This window comes from Ranitomeya variabilis, chromosome 1 (assembly GCF_051348905.1).
Source record: "Ranitomeya variabilis isolate aRanVar5 chromosome 1, aRanVar5.hap1, whole genome shotgun sequence".
In the NCBI taxonomy this organism is placed as follows: domain Eukaryota; kingdom Metazoa; phylum Chordata; class Amphibia; order Anura; family Dendrobatidae; genus Ranitomeya; species Ranitomeya variabilis.
The window spans coordinates 880,396,363-880,420,147 of record NC_135232.1 but is presented as its reverse complement, the minus strand read 5'-3'; the positions used below and the strand labels follow the sequence as shown (position 1 = coordinate 880,420,147).

General features: G+C 42.2%; 1 protein-coding gene across 4 annotated transcripts in view; it reads right to left on the bottom strand.

The window, feature by feature from the left end:
* Window positions 1-23,785, bottom strand: part of NFKB1 (nuclear factor kappa B subunit 1) — a 151,276-nt gene that overhangs the window by 65,624 nt on the left and 61,867 nt on the right. For all 4 annotated transcript variants that reach the window (XM_077277994.1, XM_077278011.1, XM_077278020.1 and 1 more), the window contains 2 exons: window positions 23,064-23,162; window positions 1,594-1,742 (listed from right to left, as the gene is read on the bottom strand). In XM_077277994.1, coding sequence (XP_077134109.1) covers window positions 1,594-1,742; window positions 23,064-23,162 — 248 coding nt within the window. The remainder of the gene's footprint in view (window positions 1-1,593; window positions 1,743-23,063; window positions 23,163-23,785) is intronic.

Sequence of the window (23,785 nt, the reverse complement as noted above, 5' to 3'; positions counted from 1 at the left end):
CCTCAAAGTACTCATCGGGAGGCAGCAACAGATGTAGAGGGCGTTTCTAGGTGCTCGGACCCACTGGATTATTTAGAGACTGAAGTGGCTGCATTTAGGATTGAACTAGCTAATTTTGAGAACTTTAAAAGGAAAAACAATTTGAAAATTCGTGGGATTCCGGAATCAATTAAAAAAGCGCAACTGGGAGATTACGTTTCCTCTATGATTCTCCATCTTTTCCCTGAAACTCAAGGGAGAAATATGATTCACAAAATCTTCAGAATCCGCAGACCATCTACTACACCGCCGAACATAGCGGCAGATGTGGTTGTTTCTTTCTATCCCAACTGGCTGAGAGACTCACTGCTTAACGTAACAAAAGAATCAAAATTCGTCTCTTTTCCCTATGGCCATTTAGCCTTTTACAAAGACTTATGCAAGATTACTTTACAAAAACGTAAGATGTTCCAACAATCTACTCAAAGATTGCAACAAGCTGGAATCCGGTATAATTGGCATCATTACTCAAATCTGAGGTTCTATTACGCATCGAAATGGAACATTTTCTCTTCCTCAGCAGAAGCAATGGTCTTCCTGAACTTTGCGGGCGTGGACTTCTCCGGGTCTTCGCCTAGTCCCAATTCCTCAATTTAATACAAAACTTCGTTAAGAATTCCGGACAACTTTTTTCTTTTTCTTTCTTATACAGATATTCTATATTTTAGCATTTAATAGAACCATTCTTTTTTTTGCCCACCGGGTCGGAGGGTTATCTTCGATAACCCAGACTCAACAGGCCTTCTTATAAAAATTTTTATCTCTTTGGCAAACCGATATAGCCATAGATATTGATTTGATAGTATCATTTTTGTGAAAACATAGTTTTATCCTTCTCTTTACTCGGCCCAAACCTTGTTTTCTATTTTATTTTATTTATTTTTTATTTTTTGTCTTTTATTAGGCCAACTTTGGAGTTGGCTTACTAAGCTTCTACTAAATATTTTACTGTATATATTATAGCTTCTTGTATTTGGATGCTAACTCTTGTGAATTATGTGTAACATTATCTATGTTTTTACATTTTACTCAACTCTTTTTAGGTAATGATTATAGGCTACAACGCATCGTCGGTGTGCCAGAGCTGAAATAATCTAGCTTTCACTGCTCTTTTATGAGAAGTCATACCAAACTAATTTTGTTTGTATTTTTGATTACGTTACCAAGTACTGTATGTGTGCCTGTTTCCCCTATTGTATAGGGGTTAATTTTCTTTTTTCCTTCTTCAAATCCCACCCCTTCTCTCCCCTCCCCTCCTGGTCTATCCTTTCCTTTAAGAAAATGTTAAAACTCCCCAATAAAAATGTTGGAATACATGTAAAGAGACTGTAATATTTCAGAAAGACTGAGTGTGTAAATATCAGTATTACTAGTCACTAGTGTGGGAAGAGCGATGTCAAAGCATCAAAACCGCAATTGAATGTCATGCAAGTGTGAAACATGCTGTGGTTTGGAATATCTGAAAAAATCAAGCACATAGGTTTACTCGTTATTTCCTGCTTTCTTGTACTTTACATATATGCCCAGAATCACCTGTAATAAAGAAAAACATACCCAACAACGTTGTCTTTGGGTCCCACGCTTATAGAGCAGACTCCATCTTCACAATGCTTTCCCACTAAGCTATGTGCATGTAGCCGGACGTCTTTTCCATTGGTCACCAGCTGCACAATGATTTTGGCTTGGCCAACGTAATTGTTTATCTATCAACAAAAATATGAAATTCCATAATTCATAAGGCCACAATGTAAAAACAAGAAGGAAGGATCCATTAAGTAACATTAAAGCAATAAAATGTTTTTTTTCTTGTATTAGTCATATTCATCAAATTTCAACAAAAACAGCATCTGAAAAATCACAAGTAACAAGAGCTCGCTGAGGTTTTATTTAAAGGGGAAATTCAACCACTAAGTTGCATTGACATGTCATGTAAAACATGTCAGTAGTACCCTCAATGATATGTTTTTGCATTGCTTTGTTTGCCCCTAGCAATGTGTCTCCAATCATTTCTAGTGTATTCTGGCTTCATCTATACTAGATGCTATCCACTAAATCAAACACGGGTGAATCTGAGAGCACTGAAGTGTTTGGGGCAGCTAAGAAACTCAACTCAATCAGTAATTGTGGAAAAAGAGTCCCTTATTAACACAAATGAGGTTTACTTAGAGGCACTTGGCTGGACCCATGATGTCAGTGCTTTAAAGCGAATCTGTCATCAGGATTTTGCTAAATAATCTACAGGTATTGTCATGTTGGTGCTGTTATGCTGATTAAAATGATACCTGGGGTGAAGAAATCTGTCTTGTGGTTCTTGTGTAATCAGTGTTAGAAGTGTTCAGTTAATGATATTCCCGTGCTCTGGGGAGGGACTGTTTAGTTTTTTTTTCATGCTCTTGCAGATAGATACTACTGCGCATGTGCCGCCACCATTTTGCTGGAGACATTTTGCTGGAGACAACTTTTTTTTCCTAGCATCTATCAGCAAGCGATGCTCTCAATCTGCTACTGCACATGTGCCGCCGCCATTTTGGTGGTTTTAATTTTTTTAAGACCACAATATTAACTATTAACTGCGCAAGCATTATTTAAAATAAGAGGCCGGTCACTGAAATTTTAGTGACATGTCATTTAACGTAGATTGATGAGGATGAGGCCAGAGGACCAAAAAAAAGACCTGTCCACAGCACGAGCATCTCATTAACTCAAAACTGCAATCACAGGTTAAACAACCACCACAATATAATATATCATTCGGGGTTGGATGTACTAAAAGACACCATAAGTTTCTCCTCTAGTGATAATCTCCTGCTAATAAAATGCAGATTTTATTGAAACAGCAAACACAGCCTAGTGAGTAACGCATTGCTGTAATTGTCTATACTCTCAGATTACATATCAAAAATAAGCTGACAGATTCCCTTTGTAAGGACTATGAACATTTTTTACCTTTTGTGCATTACTGCCCTTTTCCAAGATGGCGTCTTTGGTCTCATGTGCACTGTGTCTTCCTGCTATAAAACTCCACCCCAGCCTTCAGTCTGTGCTAGAGTATTCTGCATTGCATCCAGCTCCTGACCTCTGATTACTCCCTGGCTATACACCTGCTCCTGTGAACCTGTGTGGTGATCCTGCTACTCTGCTCTGAGTTCCTGCTGCATACACAAGTTTCCAGTAATCCTCCTTCATCTGCTGCTCGTGTTTAATTCCATCTGCATTTGCTGGTCATGTAAGCTGTTGCTGCTTTGCAATAACCTGAGACTATTAACCAGGCCTCCCTGGTTGAGTTAAGATATGATTTGAACTGCCTTATAAGCATATCTATCTGTGCCTGGACTAAGACAAGGATTTATTCGTGTCAAGTATCCTCAAGAATAACTGTGCTTCATAGACTTTCTGCTTGATTACATTTTCCTCTGAAGTTTCCTATAGACTGCTGAGCTGCATTTGATATTTGCACCAAGTGTTGTGGACTTGAGTTTCTCTCTGCACCTGTTTGAATCACCGAGTGATAATATAGACTTTACCACTTATAAAACTGTGTCCTGCAGTTGTCTTGTTCCACGCAAAGAGTCTCCTGAGTTATCCCCTATAGTTATTACACCCTTTAATTAAAAAAGGGGAGGGGAAGGAGTGTGTGTTAGGTATCGAGTTCCCGCCGCTGCACAGGGGGAATCTCGAGCCATGTCCGCTGCGGTCTCCCATTCTCCTCCAGCTGCAGTGGAGCCTGCTCAGCGGAGACGTCGGTCCCAGTGCCTAGCTCAGCCTGATACTGGACGACTGGTTACTACTGTTCTTCCAGGCTCTGTCATTGTAGCCAGCAATGTTCAGCAGCGAACAGGTCTTTCTGGGACTAAGTCCCGCTTTTCCCATACTGAGCATGCCCACGGGACAACCTCCCATTAGAGGTCTGGGGTCACATGCTCAGGTCCTGTAGCAGCTCCTATTGCACCACCAGGAAGGTCCTTGTCTGCTACAGCTATAAAAGGTTCTTTTCAGAATATTTTCCCAGGCTCGAGTTCATATGAGTTCATCCAGCAGAGGGCGCATCACCGCAACTCGAGGTAACTACAGTACATTCCCCTGCATTCCATTCATTCACCTAGTTTTACAGACAGGAGCACAGCTGCATTAGCAGAGCTCCTGGGTGTAAAATGATTTAACCCCTTCAGATGGATTTACAGTGTGGCACAAGACTGAACGACGGAAGGTATGGAATATTATTGTTTGTTTTGTTTAACTTTATTTCAGGTGACAATGGTCTTCAGGTGGATTAAGAATATAATAAAATATTAAAACAACATGTGTCTTTATTTCATTAAAATACTTTTTAATAATGTGTGTGTGTTTTATTAACGATTTCGCACTATTGAATTAATGGATAGGTGTCATAATTGACGCCTCTCCATTATTAACCCGGCTTAATGTCACCTTACAATAGCAAGGTGACATTAACCCTTCATTACCCCATATCCCACCGCTACACGGGAGTGGGAAGAGAGAGGCTAAGTGCCAGAATAGGCACATCTTTACAGATGTGCCTTTTCTGGGTTGGCTGGGGGCAGATGTTTTTAGCCGGGGGGGGGGGGGCAATAACCATGGACCCTCTCCAGGCTATTAATATCTGCCCTCAGTCACTGGCTTTCCCACTCTGGCGGAGAAAATTGCGCCCACGTCAATTTTTTCCGGGATTTAACCCTTTAATTTAATAGCTAGAGACCCCAAACTTAACACAGAGACACTTCTTACATTAGTAAAGAGGAATATGTAATAAAAAAAGGGATATGAGATGGTTTACTGTATGTAAACCATGTCTCATATCCTGTCGGGTTTGTGAAGGAGAGAGGAAAAGTCGGCAATTGAATTACCGGCTTTTCTGATATCTAGCGCTGAATTGAATATAAATACAGTATATATATAAATATATATATATGTCTCACTGACATACATATATATATATATATATATATATATATATATACTGTATATATGTTTTAACGAATATATTGATATTGGATCCAATGTATGTCGGTTTTGCAAGCCTGCGAGAAAATATCGCACTACGGATGCCATACGGATTACATACGGAGGATGACATGCGCAAAATACGCTGCCACACCCTGCCTATGGATGACATACAGATCACTATTTTGGGAACATTTCTGCGTATTACGGCCGTAAAAAACGGACCGTATTTTCATACGCCTAGTGTGACGCTGGCCTAACAGTGTGTTACAGTGAAAGAGTTGGATGTTTAGGGGATTTTTTTTATTGTAAGCCTTTTAAAGCAAACAATAATACATCCTTACAAATCATCAAATTAACCATATGTGATTTCTGAAATGATGAGATCTGCAGAACTGTACATGATTTACAAGCAGGACATTAATAGTATATCCACTATAAAATGTCTTACACAAATAAAGAAATCAAACAAATATCTCCAAAACTCAGTCACAGATGTATGCAGTAGCTTGTGAATGTATCTGAACATCTGGAAGGCAGCCAAAGTATTGCTAGTTCCCTATAATGGAAAGTACACTAACCGGTCCATGGAATTTCCCAAATCAACGTACAACAAACTTACTACTTCAGACATAAATACGGTAAGCTCTGGTGTGAAAAGGAATCTATTAGTTATGTTACGAAAAACAGATTTGTAACAATTTTAAGTCAGACAATGCAGGCTCTTAGTGGATCAAAGTCTGCTCTTCCATCTTTTCCTGATCCTCATCTAAATAGGGAAAAAATGGTAATCAACCACTTGGCATAATAAATTTGGAAAAAAAACAAACCTGACTGTCTTAGGCTAAGTTCACATTAATCGGAATCCCTGAAAAACTATACTTTGACAGAGCCAAATAGAAACATACAGTTGAATGAGGCCTACAAGTCACGGTGCCCACTGGCCTCAGTCCTAGGAGTACTTGTCTTTCTCAGGCATGTAAAAAAAACCTGGTTTGCCCTGGTATACATTGCAGCATTGACCTATAAACTTCAACGATGCCTACTATGTATCTAATAGTGATAGTCTATGTTAAAGAGGTTGTCAAGGTTTGACCAGTAAGTCTGCAGTCAGTCTTTGTGTCTGCAGACTTGTGAATCCCCAGTGTGCGATGTCAGGATTATCTGGTGCTGGAGGTCATGTGACCACAAGTATGCAATATGCATACTTCCGAACACATTCCAACTAGACATGTGTGTCCTCGCTCAATTTCCTTATATTGAGAGAGGCTGTGCACGTCTAGTTGGAATGTGAAGGGAAGTGTGCATATCGCATACTTATGGCAACTTGACCTCCCGCTCTCTGAGGTAGAGAATTGGGACAGCACGCACTGTCAGGATTCACAAGTCTGCAGTCACATGGAGCGACTGCAGACGATCGTGCCAAACCTGGACAATCCCTTTAGCGATAGACTAGGATGTGATCCTACAAAAACTATTTATCACAGATCCACGGGATAGATAATAAAGCTGTGATCGAAACCGAACACAGCCGGTCTAGTAATTGGTGAGGAATTTGAGATCATACAACTATCACTTATTCTGGATAGAATATATGGGTATGTTCACATGGTCAGTAAACGCTGTGGGTTGGACACTGCTTACATCCGTAGTGTCCAACCTGTAGCAGCCAGATGTTAAAGCATAGTGGATGGGATTTCAAGAAATCCCATGCCCACTATGCGTGCACCAAGGCCAGCGGTTTACCTGCGGAGACGGACATGTGACATGTCTTTCCAGACCGCAGCGTGTCTATTTATCTTGCGGAGACGTACGTCTCCACAAGATAAATGTCACCCGTACAATGTATTGGACATGTAGAATCCGCACGGTTCAATAAACACATGCGGAATAACCTACGCTCAAAATCAGGCAGCGCTTTGAACTCAGCAGACATGTGCTGTGTCCAAAGCGCTGCCTATTACCGAACATGTGCACATACCCTTAATGTTTTTCATGGGATAATCCCCTTAAATATTATACACAAGTAATACCCGATTGTATATACAACACCTAAATAGGATTGCCTCCAAAAAATTATGTTACTTGACTTACAGTAGACCTACAAGATTTTACGACAGTCCTCAAAGGGTATCCAGTAGGCCAGCAAGAAGAATGAGGAACACAGCTGAATATATTCATATATAATAATAATCTAAAATCTCAGCATGCCAGATGTTCTTTCAGTAAGTTACTAAGAAGATTTATATAAATCTTACCAGAAATTATAGAAAGGACAAGGAACTTTTACATAAAATGGATACAATTTTTTCCTTCTTTGAATTTATACACTACTTTCACAATATAGCAACAGTGAAAAACATATTTTATGCTGCATAACACATACATGTATTGAATCTTGTTTATGACTTTGGCCTTTTTTCCACTCCAAAATTCACATTCTGTGGAATGTGTGAACACGGCCTTAGGATGAGTCAATTATACTAAGGATCAATAATTTTATCTACAACTAAAAAAGTTTTATCTTCCTTTAGATATTGCAAAATGGTTTCTGAAGCAATTATATGTTTTTTTAATTTGCTGGAACAATTGGCAGACACCATGTCGCATAAAGAGCCCCTGATGTGCCTAAACAGTGAAAAGCCCCCACAAGTGACACTATTTTGGAACCTAGACCCCTCAAGGAACTGATCTAGATGTGTGGTGAACACATTCAACCCTCAGGTGCTTCACAGAAGTTTATAACGATGAGCCGTAAAAATAAAAATAAATAAATCACATTTTCCCTACAAATATGTTTTCAGCACAAAATATTGCATTTTCATAAGGGTAACAGGATAAATTGCACCATACAATTTGTTGTGCAATTTCTCCTGAGTACGCTGATACCCAATATGAGGGTGAAAACTACTTTTGGGCGCACGGCAGGGCTTGGAAAGGAAGGAGCGTCATTTGACTTTTTGAATGTAAAATTTCCTGGACTCATTAGCGGACATCATGTCCCATTTGGAGAGTCCCTGATGTGCCAAAACTACACCCCTCAAGGAATTTATTTAGATGCGTGGTGAGCACTTTGAACCCCCAGGTTCTGTTTAAACAGAAGTTTATAACGTTGAGCCGTGAAAATAATAAAATCACATTTTCCTCACAAAAATGTTGTTTTAACCCCAAGTTTTTAACCCCTTCATGACCTTGGGATTTTCCGTTTTTCCGTGTTCGTTTTTCGCTCCCCTCCTTCCCAGAGCCATAACTTTTTTATTTTTCTGTCAATTTGGCCATGTGAGAGCTTATTTTTTGCGGGACGAGTTGTACTTTTGAATTATATCATTGGTCTTACCATGTCGTGTACTAGAAAACGGGAAAAAAATTCCAAGTGCGGTGAAATTGCAAAAAAAAGTGCAGTCCCACACTTGTTTTTTGTTTGGCTTTTTTGCTAGGTTCACTAAATGCTAAAACTGACCTGCGATTATGATTCTCCAGGTCAGTACGAGTTCATAGACACCTAACATGACTAGGTTATTTTTTATCTAAGTGGTAAAAAGAAATTCCAAACTTTGCTAAAAAAAAAAAAAAAATTGCGCCATTTTCCGATACTCGTAGCGTCTCCATTTTTCATGATCTGGGGTCGGTTGAGGGCTTATTTTTTGCGTGCCGAGCTGGCGTTTTTAATGATACCATTTTGGTGCAGATACATTCTTTTGATCTCCCGTTATTGCATTTTAATGCAATGTCACGGCGACCAAAAAAAGTCATTCTGGCGTTTAAAATTTTTTTCTCGCTGCGCCGTTTAGCGATCAGGTTAATGCTTTCTTTTATTGATAGATCGGGCGATTCTGAACGCGGCGATATCAAATATGTGTAGGTTTGATTTTTTTTTTTATTGATTTATTTTGATTGGGGCGAAAGGGGGTGATTTAAACTTTTATATATATATTTTTTTTTTTTTCACTTTTTTTTTACTTTTTTTTTTTTTAACTTTTGTTATGCTTCTATAGCCTCCATAGGAGGCTGGAAGCTGGCACAACACGATCGCCTCTGCTACATAGCAGCGATCTGCTGTTCGCTGCTATGTAGCAGAATTGCAGGTGTGCTGTGAGAGCCGACCACAGGGTGGCGCTCACAGCTGCCGGGGATCAGTAACCATAGAGGCCTCAAGGTCTCTGCGTTTCACAGCGGCATTTAACTAGTTAATAGGCGCGGGCAGATCGCGATTCTGCCCGCGCCTATTACGGGCACATGTCAGCTGTTCAAAACAGCTGACATGTCCCGGCTTTGATGCGGGCTCACCGCCGGAGCCCGCATCAAAGCGGGGCTTCTGACCTCAGACGTACTATCTCATCCGAGGTCAGAAAGGGGTTAATTTTTCTAAGGGCTAATAGGAATTTTTTTTTACAACAAACTGAGATCCATTTTTTCCTGAGTGCGCCAATACTCTACATGTAATCGGGAAATATTTTTCAGGCACAGTGCAAAGTTCAGAAGGCAAGAAGCGCCAGATTTTACTGTTATGGTTTTGTAGGTACCATAACCCACTGGGAGAGCCCATGAGGTGCCAGAACAGCAGATCCCCCCAAAAGTTAACCCATTTTACAAACTACACCTCAATGAATTCATCTAGGGGTGCAGTGATCATACTGACACCAGGAGTGTGTCACAGAATTTTATACCATTGAGCAGTGAAGAAAAAACAACAAATACATTTTTACCACCAAAATTTAGTTTTAGCCCCAGATTTTACATTTTCACACAAGAAGTTGGTAAAAATGGCACCAAAATTTGTCCCACAATTTTTACTGAACGTGGCAATACCCCATATGTGGCTGTACAGTACTACTTAGCCGTACAGAGAGACTCGGGAGGAACAGAGCTATTTGCCTCCTAGAGCGCAGATTTTGCTAGAAGAGTTTGCAGACTCCATATACAGAGCCCCTAATTGCTAGTAGAGCAGAATGCCCCCTCAAGTGACCCCATTTTGACCCCAGCATCCCCATGCTGTAGAAACTGTCAGTTCTGCACCGACAGAGAGACTTGCTGATCATGCACTGCGAATGATCAGCAAGTTTGCTAGGGTCACCATGGCAACGATCGGGACCCCGCATCATTCCACGGGGTCTCCAATCCAAAGGCTGAGGGTCTGTCAGCCCTCTGCCTGCTCCTGGAATGCTGCGATCGCATTTGATTGCAGCATTTCGGGGGTTAAAGTGCCAGTAGCGGTGTGTGACTGCTCCTGGCACTTAGTGCTGGGTGTCAGCTGTCAGAATCAGCTCACACCTGTAGGTGATCACCCGCACACTCCCCGTGTGTGCGGGCGATCGCGATGACGTAATAATCTGTCCCTGGTCAAGTAGGCCCAGGACACATGGACGAATTATTACGTCTAATGTCAGAAAGGGGTTAATAACTTAAGGAAATGCTTGTTATACATATGACATAGCCGTCAGCTCATCAAAATATTAAGCTATCTAGACCAACTTCCCTCCATAAACACCAGGCATGGAAATGCAAATTTATGTCAGTAGGGAGAGGCAGATAGGGCAGTGCCAAATGTCTTATCTTCAAGGGAGCAAAGGAATGGAAATGTTAGTACAGGGCGCATTATGAGCATGCTGATCTTGCTGATCATGAAGGCACTGCACTTGTGCCAGTGGGTTATGCAGCGGGACAATAGCTGCAATACTCAGCTGCATCCTGCTCAAACAGCAGATATTCTCTGCCGCTTAACTTTGAATAACGTAGTCAATGCGGAACCACTCAAACAGAAAGACTGAGCATGCTTGACCATGTTTGATTGCTTCATGTTTAGTACGCCCTATGGAGGGTGAGGCCTAAGGATATCAATATCAGTTATCAAGGTTTGCAGAATTTTTAGGCAGCTTGTTTACCTCAGGCAAAATGGTTAAAAAAAAAAAAATGAACGGACCCTGGAAATATTAAAAATTGTTTCAATTCTTTCAAGGATGCAGCTGGAAAATGCTAAAATATTTGGGCACGATCACAGAGTCATCAAAAGTTTTTTGCAAATAATCACAGAAAACGTATTGAAAACACAAATATGCACAATAATTGCTTTGTGAGGAATCAAACGTAAAGTGACAAGGAACCCATCCTCCAGTGTCAAATTCCAGAACCTCAACTTCCCTAAGGTGCCCAGAAGCTCAAAGTGTTCAGAACTCAGAAATATGGCCAAGGGAAGGAAGGCTGAAATCCAGCCAACAAGACACGTAAGTTGTAACGTTAAGAATGGGCCAAGAAATATCTGGAGACAGATTTCTCAAAGATTTTATAGACTGATGAGATGACAGTGACTCTTGACAGACCAGATGGATGGATACATGTCTGGATCAGTAACAGGCACAGACCTCCACTTCGACTCTGACACCAGCAAGGTCTAGGTGGGGTACTGCCATGGGCTGGTATTATTAAAAGCTGAGCTAGCTGGACTTTTTCGAGTTGAAAATTGCATCAAAATAAACTCCCAAACCTACTGTCAGTTTTTAGAAGACACTTTCTTCAAGCGTGGGACAGGGCATCATTCAAGAAAGCCATGATTTTTGTGCAGGACAATGCTTCATCGCATGCATCGAAATAATCCACTGCTTGGCTAGCTAGTAAAGATCTTAAAAGTGAAAGAATAATGACATGGCCCCTTCCTCACCTGAACTTGTAGGCACTTCTCAAATGAGAGATTTACTCTGACGGAAAGCAGTACACCTTTCCGATCAGTGTCTCGGAGAATGTGGTTGCCCAAAAAGTTGTTTGTCACCAGATTAAGAATCTGACAGACTCCATGTAAGGAAAGCTTATGACTGTTATTGAAAAGATGGGTGGCTGGTCACTGATAATTTATAATGCATTTTTGCACATTTTGAGTTGTTTGGTTATTATTCTCATTTTAACAGATCAAAATAAACGTGAGATGGGATTACGGTTTTCATTTCGTCACATAATAATTTTGCACACTGATAGTTTCTCAATAATTACGCACACATAAATATTCTCCGATGGAGGACAAAACCTCACTTTTACTTTCTTATAAAGGGAACCTGTCACATCCCTTTTTGCACATTGCATCATTAACATATTTATCTCAAGCAAAACTTCCAAGTATTTGGAGCGCCCCCACACCGCCGCAGGGCCGAGGGGTACCCGGAGCCGGGCCTCTAGTTCTCAGTCTCGGGGTTGTCACGGTGGCTAGACCCGGTCCGTGGCCCTGTCCGTCAGTGGGGGACGTCCGGTGCAATAGGTGGTAGTAATGGTAGCGATGTAGCGGTGCAGTTGTGGGGTGTAAGTCGCGGTAAATAACGAGGACACCAGGTTGCAGTCTCTTTACCTCTTTACTGGAGATCTCTGAGTCCTCAGTCCGGAATACGGTTCACCAGGCTACGCAAGTCCGGCCGGTCCAATGGCACCTCCAGAGTTCTCCTCTCAGGTGGAAATCTGTGCCTTCCTTCTTAGCGCTATGTGTTGTAGTCCTTCCCTGCTGTGCTCACGGAAAGTGACCCCACAACGGTTGTGTCTGTTTCTTAAGTTCCCTCACAACTCGATTTGATGTTCCTCTGTAATCCACCCCTTCCCTGTATTCAGGTTGGAATGGCACCCGTTTGTCAGGTAGGCCTGGAGTTCTTCCGGGACCCTAGAGACGCCCCTCTCCCGCAATTGCCCCCCAAGACTTCATAGGTGATATGTGGTAGACAGCCAGCCTGAGACCGACTGCCCTGCCGCTGTTTGGAGTATGGCTTGAAGCTGTATTCTAATCCACTCCCTCGGCGTTCCGGCCACCGGTATTGCGCCTCAGCAAGGTGCTGCCTCTTTCAGCACAACCCCTGCTGGTATTCTCCTTCTGCTTGATCTCGTTTCTCACTCAGCACAATCTGTCTCGCTTCTAGTCCTTTCCTTGAGTCCCGCCGCTTCCAGGAGCCTGCGCGGACCCGTTACGTTCTTTCAATGCCAAGCCTCTGCCAGGATCCCACCCCTGGCAGAGACCCTACAGTCTCTCCCTTCACAACACCCCCTGCCACAGGGTGTTGCTCCGTTCAATCCCGTCAGCGTTCTCTCTAACTTCCTGCCTGACCCCCAGTTTACCCACTATGGTGGGGAGTGGCCTAATGAATAGCACCCTTAGCTCCCCCCGGAGGCCCTGCTGTGAAACATATTGGTGTCTGTGATACCTGATTGGAGGAACTCCTTCGGTGCCATCGAACGTACCATGGCTCCCCTTAGCGGCGAAGCCACAGCACTGCAACGACCAGGACTCTGGGGCGCTGCACTCCCCCCTGGTTAAACACAGTACTCCGGGACTGGGAAGAAAAACAACAATACAGATTAGCAAAAAGACATACAATTTTGTTGAGTGTAAAACAATAAGCATACTTGAACAGGCTTCCCTTTATGGGAGGTGAGGACACTTTTAACGTTACAAACATGGTCAACATTATAAATTACAGGCTATGCATAACTCCTGTTACCCAACCGGGTATTCTACTTAGTGCAAATTCTGGAACAATAAATTAACATTGCCTTTAAGAAACATACACTCTTAGTTTACCAAAGGCCTTCCTATAATCACATTACAGGGTAAGGTAACTTCACATTCTCCTACTTTGAACCTGCAGGACCGCCTGTCCCTATGGCACCAGACCTACTGCCTCTCCTTTCTTTTACAGGACCGCCCCGTTCAGCCAGGGCCTACTGCCTTTCGCTACTATACATAGTATAGACATAACATTCCTTTCTTTTTAGAGAACTCTGAGCCAGCTCTACTCGGCTCCTTTAAGGACTCACTCTCTAACCCCTACGGGTTCGCCTTCTGTCCTTAGTAACAAAGTAACTTTCTATGGGGACGCAGGGTTGACCTTCTATCCTCACCTTCATCATTACTTCCTTACTTTCAGCTATGCAGATCTCTATCTCTACCCCTACGGGCTCTCTGCATCTTTTCTTTCTGCAAAACATTATTTTTAGATTTCACAATTCAAACAAATTGAACACATTTAACTTTTCATGTAAAACAGTTACATTTCTTTTCAAAGCATCATCATGGCATTACTGTTCTGCAACAGTATCGTTCTCAAGTTCAATTCTTCACATCCCCTTTAAGAGGGGACCAAGTCTTCCTGAGGTAGCTCGTCTCCTCAGCCTACCAGTCCATGCAAAGGTTCCGGTATGGTATCTTCGCAAAGTGTCTTTAACTAGAACCAGTAGAAAAGGTATCTTCACAAAGTGTCTTTGGCTCAAACCAATAGGGCAAATATCTTCGCAAAGTGTCTTTGGCTAAAACCAGTAGGGAGCACCTTTAAGAAGGTGCAAACTATTTACATGAACGTTCGAATCATGCACAGTCCATGATTACTGCAGTTTGTATAACTTTGTGCAAAAACTTCAGAAAAAGGACAACAAACAAAGGGGATCCCGGGTCAACAGAGGGATCCATTAACCCTGGGCGGGTTTAGCAGCAACTTAAAAGAACAAACAGTAACTATTTACATTTTTCATGGTATCGAGGTTTATTCTTCTTCTGGTGGCTTGGGTTCTGGGGCCCCGGCCACTGTAGCACGGACACCAGCGGCAAGCTCCGCAGGGACCACCTGGTCGCCTGCTGTCTGAATTTGAAGCCTAACTCTGTCGGCAAGTTCAGGAGCTGCTACAAAGCGTACAGTAGAAACAGTAACAAGGTCTGGCAGCCCTGGATTGACCACCGTTGGGGCCACAGGTGCCATTCTCTCAGACTCGTATCGCTGAACTTTCCGGGCACGCCATCCTTGTGTGTTCCAGTGACGGGTATACGTCACCTGATCCCCCTCCCGGAGTGGTTCACCTTCTCGATCACAGCAGGGAGTCTCCACATCGTAGCCGGCAACGAAGATGCCAGTAGGTAGACCCGACTCCCAAATGGAACCCCACCCCTTCTTTGGGTGGAATGCCGCCACTGTCCCTCGCCTGACAGCATCCGTCCCATCATAGATCATCTTTTTGCCCTGCAGTTCCCGTTTTTCAACTTCAGTGCGCTGCCCCCAATGCTGGAGCACGCATTGTTTGTATTGGTCCCAGGTAAGTATCGCAATAGTGAGACCTTCCATTGGAATCCCATCCTGCTCGACCCAGGGAACATCCCATCGGAACATCACCCCTCCTGGGTCCATTTCTATGGGCTCTCCCCACCTGGTTGGCAATGGTGGTAACAACTTCCCCAACGCGCCGGGGGTGAGAACCGCCCGGTCGATTGTAAACGCGGGGTTACTGTTGTGGGGAGGATCGGTCGGGAGAGCAGAACCGTCCAGGGGAGTAGGGGCGTCGCCCATACCTGCGCCTGATGTGGTTCCACCGGCGTCGCTCTGGTCCGTTAACGAGGACGCTGGAGTCTGCTGCAGCCCGGACCGGGGCTCCTCCAATGGGATGCTCGGACTCCGCTCCGCTTGCTGTGGTTCCTCCTCCTCTAATTCCGAGGTCGGGATTGGTGGACGTAGCTTCGCTGTCGGATCCGCAGGTTTCCGGTCCATCTCCGGTGAAGAAAGGCAGGCCTGAACCGCTTCTTCCTCGCTCAGGCACTCGCCGTTCATCATCGCCACCTGATAGTCGCTGGCAGTGCATGCACCTAACTCCGCCATTTCTCTGAGGTCGGGCTTCTCCGTCTCCAGCCTCTCGCCGTTGCATATCAAGGGGTGTTTCTCTTCTGCTTTGGGGCAGGTCATTCCTCTGCAGCCAGAAGTGCAGGGGGCGGTAGCCATTTCTCGCGCCACACTGGGAGTCTCCGCCCATAACACGCCCTCCTTCCCCTTGGGTATAGCAATGGCGGCGCCTTTTGGCGGGAACTTTTGGTGGCTAATGGCGCAGCACAGTCTTACAATAAAGTACAGTCCAAGCACAACAAATCACAGTCTCTAGGCACACATGACCTGATTCTTCAGGCTTAAGTAGATCCTGTTCGTGACGCCAAGTTGGAGCGCCCCCACACCGCCGCAGGGCCGAGGGGTACCCGGAGCCGGGCCTCTAGTTCTCAGTCTCGGGGTTGTCACGGTGGCTAGACCCGGTCCGTGGCCCTGTCCGTCAGTGGGGGACGTCCGGTGCAATAGGTGGTAGTAATGGTAGCGATGTAGCGGTGCAGTTGTGGGGTGTAAGTCGCGGTAAATAACGAGGACACCAGGTTGCAGTCTCTTTACCTCTTTACTGGAGATCTCTGAGTCCTCAGTCCGGAATACGGTTCACCAGGCTACGCAAGTCCGGCCGGTCCAATGGCACCTCCAGAGTTCTCCTCTCAGGTGGAAATCTGTGCCTTCCTTCTTAGCGCTATGTGTTGTAGTCCTTCCCTGCTGTGCTCACGGAAAGTGACCCCACAACGGTTGTGTCTGTTTCTTAAGTTCCCTCACAACTCGATTTGATGTTCCTCTGTAATCCACCCCTTCCCTGTATTCAGGTTGGAATGGCACCCGTTTGTCAGGTAGGCCTGGAGTTCTTCCGGGACCCTAGAGACGCCCCTCTCCCGCAATTGCCCCCCAAGACTTCATAGGTGATATGTGGTAGACAGCCAGCCTGAGACCGACTGCCCTGCCGCTGTTTGGAGTATGGCTTGAAGCTGTATTCTAATCCACTCCCTCGGCGTTCCGGCCACCGGTATTGCGCCTCAGCAAGGTGCTGCCTCTTTCAGCACAACCCCTGCTGGTATTCTCCTTCTGCTTGATCTCGTTTCTCACTCAGCACAATCTGTCTCGCTTCTAGTCCTTTCCTTGAGTCCCGCCGCTTCCAGGAGCCTGCGCGGACCCGTTACGTTCTTTCAATGCCAAGCCTCTGCCAGGATCCCACCCCTGGCAGAGACCCTACAGTCTCTCCCTTCACAACACCCCCTGCCACAGGGTGTTGCTCCGTTCAATCCCGTCAGCGTTCTCTCTAACTTCCTGCCTGACCCCCAGTTTACCCACTATGGTGGGGAGTGGCCTAATGAATAGCACCCTTAGCTCCCCCCGGAGGCCCTGCTGTGAAACATATTGGTGTCTGTGATACCTGATTGGAGGAACTCCTTCGGTGCCATCGAACGTACCATGGCTCCCCTTAGCGGCGAAGCCACAGCACTGCAACGACCAGGACTCTGGGGCGCTGCATATTTATCGCAAAAATCCCTTTTTAAACTTTGATTGCCCCACATTCCTACTGTTTCAGTCATAGGGGTGGGGATCTCTAGCTTTTCAGCCACAGTCAGTCAAATGCCTTTTTCAAATTCTTTTTTTTTTTGCAATAAATACTGGGACGCTTTGCTTGAGATAAACATATTAGTGATACAATGTGCATAAATAACAAGACATTGGGGGTAGTTTAATAGCAAAAAAGAACGTAAATATTCCGGTTTGTTGTGACAGAGTGCGCTGTCATGCTGGCAATCACATTGCTCATTACCAAATCGCTCCTGGATCACTTAGAGAAGTTGCTGTTGGAGTATGTTTAGATGTCATTCTTCTTTCCTGGCATGAAACAAGCCTCATGGTAGTGGTCACCTTTTTTTCTCTGTATAATCATTCTTTCAGATGTTACCAAATATCTTTACCCCAATCCTTTGCGGTCTCATCCCTGTACTTCCAGCAAATTATCAATCTGTCCTTCATATTTTCCTTGGAGTGAAGAAGCTGCTTTGCTGCCTCTGTTGACACCACGACCACATCCTAAAGCCTTCGCCTCACTAAGCGCGCAGATGACACCTGCCTGACGCCTTTCCTGAACTGATCCTGTAGCTAAGTCCGGTTTAGGAGACAATCCTGGCACATACTTAAAGTAAAAATAATATATGCATGTTGTGCTTCCACATGTCTGCCATTCATCAAAGAGTAGAGATGGGCGGACACATGGATGTTTGGGTCCAGCAGGTTCAGACGAACAAACAAACTCTCATAGTGCTAGCGGGGATCTGACCGAGGTCATGGCAGTTCAGCCCCGCCGGTCACTGAGGTTCAGTCACCTATGTTCTCAGCCTGGACAGTCGCATGTTGGCACCATCCAGGTTGAAAACTGTTTATCCCCCATACATGGATTACGACGTGGGACAGAACGATGGATAGGTGAGGGGTATTGTTGTTTTTTTAATTTTAGTTTTATTACAGGAGACGAGAGATTCAGTGGAATTAGGCATTACTGTAGGTGAGTATAACTGTTTGTTATTTTTAAATAAAAAAGTAAAACTGTGTTTTGTTTTATTTCAAATAAAACACTTTATTCTGGCTGTGTGTTTATTTACCATACAACTATAGGATTAGTAATGGATAGGTGTCTTATAGACGCCTCTCCATTACTAAGCCGTGGGCTTGATGTCACCTGATAATGCAAAGGTGACATCGACCCCACAAATATGAACCCCACTTTCCAACCCTAAAAGGCAAGTGGGAAGAGCCAGGCAAAGCACCAGAATTGGCGCATCTAATAGATGTGCCTTTTCTCGGCGGCTGTGGGCTGATATTTTTAAGCTGGGGGGGCCCATTATCCATGGCCCCTTACCAGCCAGAGAATACCAGCTCCAGCTATCTGCTTTAGCAAGGCTGGTTGTCAAAAATGGGGGGGACCGCACATTTTTTAAATTATTTATTTAAATAACATGACAGCTCGAAACCGAACAGTAACACAGACTTCCTGGTGAAGTCCGTGTTCGGTGTCTGTGCCTGAACAGTAGGTGTTCGGTATGTGTGCCGAACTTTACTGTTCGGGTAAACCCATGTCTATTAAAGAGGAAGTTTCAGTTTCCCTAAATAGAAGCAACTTCAACATTATACAAGTATTTATATTTTACTGATTTGTTCTGTTGCACATTGCAACAGTTCACATTTTATGTGACCTAGGAACCAAGGGAGATAGAGAATTTTATCAACTGTCAATGAACTGACTGAGTATTGGTTACTAGTGGTTATTATTTATTAAAGGGTGTCTGTCACCCCCAAAGCTTGATTTAAACAATTTATACAGTCATATAGGAGACTTAGTCACTATGAAAACCATCCCTGTAGTGTAGTTTTCACATGTATGTCCTGGCTCATTGACTTTCTATTTAATGTGTACTCCACTCCGTGTGCGCGCTTCTGTCTTCTGAACTGCACACTTCTCAGGGATCTTTTGAACAATTGGTTGAGGTCCAAGACCCCCATTGATCTCATGATATCAGGGGAATTAAAGGGTCAAAATAATATCAAAAATGTTTACAAATGATTGATCTTTAGATGGGTAACTGAAAAAATGCTGGAAGAGTGCCTGACGCCATCTGTCTAGCATGGTGGAGGTAATGTGATGGTCTGGGGTTGCTTTGGTGCTGGTAAATTGGGAGATTTGTACAAGGTAAAAGGGATTTTGAATAAGGAAGGCTATCACTCCATTATGCAACGCCATGCCATACTCTGTGGACAGCGCTTGATTGGAGCCAATTTCATCCTACAACAGGACAATGACCCAAAGCACACCTCCAAATTATGCAAGAACTATTTAGGTAAGAAGCAGGCAGCTGCTGGTTTTCTATCTGTAATGGAGTGACCAGCGCAGTCACCAGATCTCAACCCCATTGAGCTGTTGTGGGAGCAGCCTGACCGTATGGTTTGCAAAAAGTGCCCATCAAGCCAATCCAACTTGTGGGAGAGGCCTCTGGAAGCATGGGGTGAAATTTCTCCAGATTACCTCAGCAAATTAACTGCTAGAATGCCAAAGGTCTGCAATGCTGTAATTGCTGCAAAGGGAGCATTCTTTGATGAAATCAAAGTTTGAAGGAGAAAATTATTATTTCAAATAAAAATCTTTTTTTCGAACCATGTCAATGTCTGGACTAGATTTTCAATTCATTTGTAAACTCATTTGATTAATAATAGTATGAGTTTTCATGGAAAACACAAAATTGGGTGACCCTAAACTTTTGAACCATAGTATATATATATATATATATATATATATATATATATATATATATATATATATATATATATATATATATATATATATATATATATATATATATATATATATATATAAAAAGAAAGACAGCACAAAAAAATAGAAAAAAAGGGCTTTAATGCCTGAACGGCGTGGCGACGTTTCGGATATCTTTATCCTTTTTCAAGCAGTGTACAGACAAGGTGGGTATATATAAAAAACATTCATTGTATACAATTAAACATATTAAGTTATTTTGGACATCAGATCAGCAATAGTCATCTGACCAAAAAAGTGCAACAGTGCCACTGTGATAAATCTGTACCATAAACATTATATATAAAAAAGTGCCATATAGTGCACAGTGGTAAACTTTAAAAATATATTAATAAGCAATTTAATATCCTCAGGTGTCCCATGTTTGTGAAAACAGAAAAAACGCGCACTTACAAAGATAATACAGCAGGTGCTGGAGATTCCGGCGTCCTCCTGTTGTAACTGCACATGTCTATGGCAGCTGCAGTCTGGACCTAGAGCATTATGGTCCGCACCTGTGCAATAGTACTTTGAAGTCATAAGCGCCATCTTGGAAAAGGTATATGGCCATACAGACTTCAGGCAGGCAGAAAAAAAAAAATCTGACACCTTGTATCTGCGCAGCATTATAATATAAGCAATAGCAATATGTAGGAGAGAGTGCATAGTATAACAAACTAAAAAATGATTGAGTTTTTTTTGTCACTTATTAAAGGACAAATATCGCTATAAAGCCATGAATGGAGGGTTATACTCATTTATTTCATAGTATTTATAGTGGACATAATTGGTTCAGGCATTGGTTCCTTATGGTATGTCGGTGAGACAACATGTGATTTTAAAACACGGATCAACCAACACCGACATACCATAAGGAAAAAACGTATGGATCTGCCAGTATCCAAACATTTTGTTGAAAAATCGCATACAGAAAAACAACTGCGTTTTCGCATCATAGATATAATTCCTGTACAGAGGAGAGGAGGTGATCGTGTTCGATTACTCAAAAAAAGAGAATTGGAGTGGATCATGAAATTAAATACACTAAAACCATATGGTCTTAATGTAGACTTCAAGATTAATCAGATTTTATAAAAGAATAGTGATCAGTTCAGCTATATCCTCATTGATATGACAATCCTCCTGTAAAATCTTACATGGATTTTAACTTCTTTTTCTCTTTTTTTCTCTTTTCAGATGTCCCAGTTTGTGAAATTTAATATTTTTTTGCAATTTATGATGTTGATTAATAGAACTTGATATACTGTGTGAAGAGATGCATTTAATAATATTTGAGATTACACTCATCGTTCGTTATTATATTTAAAAAAACTGTGGGCGTATACATTTGGTTTCTTGGTGTGTATACAGGATGTGATTAACATATATATATATATATATATATATATATATATATATATATATATACTGTATATACTGTATATATATAATATATCTTGAAATTTTCAGACTGGCCACTTTAGACTTCTACTATTGGTTGTGAACATGGACATGAGCAAGAACAAATTGACTCAAATCCTGTATTTTGTGTGAAAACCTTCTGAACTTCTAATCTGAGTATGCTCCCATAAAGGGCAAAGATAGTTGTGAAGGTAGAGGGAAGCAGATGAGCTGTAACATCATTTTTTGTGAATGGTAGTTTCTGTGTTATCTACTGTATAGAGTAAACCTGTCTGTGATGATAATGAGGCTGCTGGAAATTCTGCTGAAAATATTAGAAAGTGTGAGTCTCTAGTATAGTTTGTAGAGACCAGTCTGAAAATGAATTTTTTAAATATTGCTAATGATATGAAAAAATGATTTTTGTTTTTAATTATTTTAACTTAAAACCCCTATTTTGGAAATATATAATTTTCCAATGATACATTGCCTTTACAAGGGTTGTCTACTACTGGATAACTCCTTCTTAAATGCTAAAGTGCCCCAGATAAAATAAAAAATAGTTCCATCGATGTAAGCGCTCTAATAGAACTGTTCTATCTGAAAGAACGGGCTACAGACTAACAACACCAGCTGATCGGCTGCACTGCTCACATGACAATGTCAGGAACTACCAGGAGACAGAACTCTGACATCACTGGAAAGACACCGGTCTTGGAGGTATGTTCTTAATTTTTTTTTTTCCTTTTTTCATTTATCTCAGGAAAGATATACAGTATATCTTGGTACCGTGTTAGCCAGTAGATAGAAAAATATTTAGAATTGAGAGTCCTCAGTGGTTGATACCTTTTAATGGCTAACTGAAAAGATGGTAACAAATTGCAAGCTTTCGAGACTACACAGGTCTCTTCATCAGGCAAAGACTAAAAGAAATTCTGAAGAATCACATATTTATGCACAACATAGCACAGAAAAAAAAAAACCATGGATAAGACAGGTGACATGAAGCAGAATTACCATGAGTGATAAACAGTTATGTCCATAAATATTGGACCAGTTCTTAGATAAGGAATGTTTTATTGTCCTCTGATTGGGGTCTGGTTCTGTTGTGATGACTCCTCATAGTCTGAGCGGCAAAGTCCTTAGTTGATGTAAAAAGACATAAATCCATGCGACACATTCATTCCTGAACTAAAACTTTCAAAGGTCATCATCAGTTTGTATTCCCATACTCTTCTGTCTCTCTTAGGTTTGAAGCTACCTTTTAACACAAGTAATTTCATGTCCATAATGTTATGATTTGGGAGACAAAAATGTATTGCCACAGGTAGATCCATTCTTTTTTCTCTTATTATAAATATGTGATTATTCAGAATTTCTTTTAGTCTTTGCCTGATGAAGAGACCTGTGTAGTTTCGAAAACTTACAATTTGTTACCATCTTTTCAGTTAGCCATTAAAAGGTATCAACCACTGAGGACTCTCAATTCTAAATATTTTTCATTTATCTCAGGCACTTAAGCAATTTTACTGTCACACTCTACATGCCATACAGTGCCAGAAAGAATATAATCTAGCTAAAGGTTTATGGCGCTTGTTTTTTGATAAACATAGTAAAATCCTAACAAAAGGATGGAATTGCTGGATATTTTTTTGTCTGCCCAGCCTTACTAACTTGAACTAGATTACTATGCACAATTAATTTAATATCAATAATTCAAGTATATTAATTTAAAACCTTACCTTAATTTGTGGATAGGATTTTTTATTTTTCTCACTAGAAGCTCCAGGAAGTCCACCATGAGAAGGTCCCTCACAAACATATCGAAAGCGGAAACCTCTCTGCAAAGAAAGTAAAAATGAAAATACAATAATAATATTTTCAGATTTTTTTGCCACATGTAAAATGACTGCTTTAGTAATGCAAGTTCCATCATTAGAGGCTATGTTCCACTTTAGACTGCTAGTGTGCGGGAGTGCTAGTGACAGATATCAATCGATATCCAGAGATCATGACACAAGTGTGACCAATTTCCACAATTGGATGTGTTAATAAAATGTTCCTGTGCTGAGATAATCTTATCACTGTGTCCCTGCTGTGTACTCTGTAAGGCCACGTGTACACATTTAGTATTTGTTGATTTTTTTACCTCAGTATTTATAAGTCAAAACCAGGAGTCGGTGAGAAATCCAGAAGTGGTGACTTGTTTCTATTATACTTTTCCTCTGATTGTTCCTCACCTGGTTTTGGCTTACAAATAGTGATGGAAAAAACTCACCAAATACTGAACATGTGAATGTGGCCTAAAGCCTGTGTCTGACCGTGCAGGGACATGTTCTGATCATACCACAGCTCCTAGGCAGGGAGGAAGCAAAAGATGGTATACAGACATTAAAGCACGGGATCACAGCTGATTCTTTTCCCTGCCTGTTTTTAAGCAATGTTTTACTTCAAAAAGTCAGCT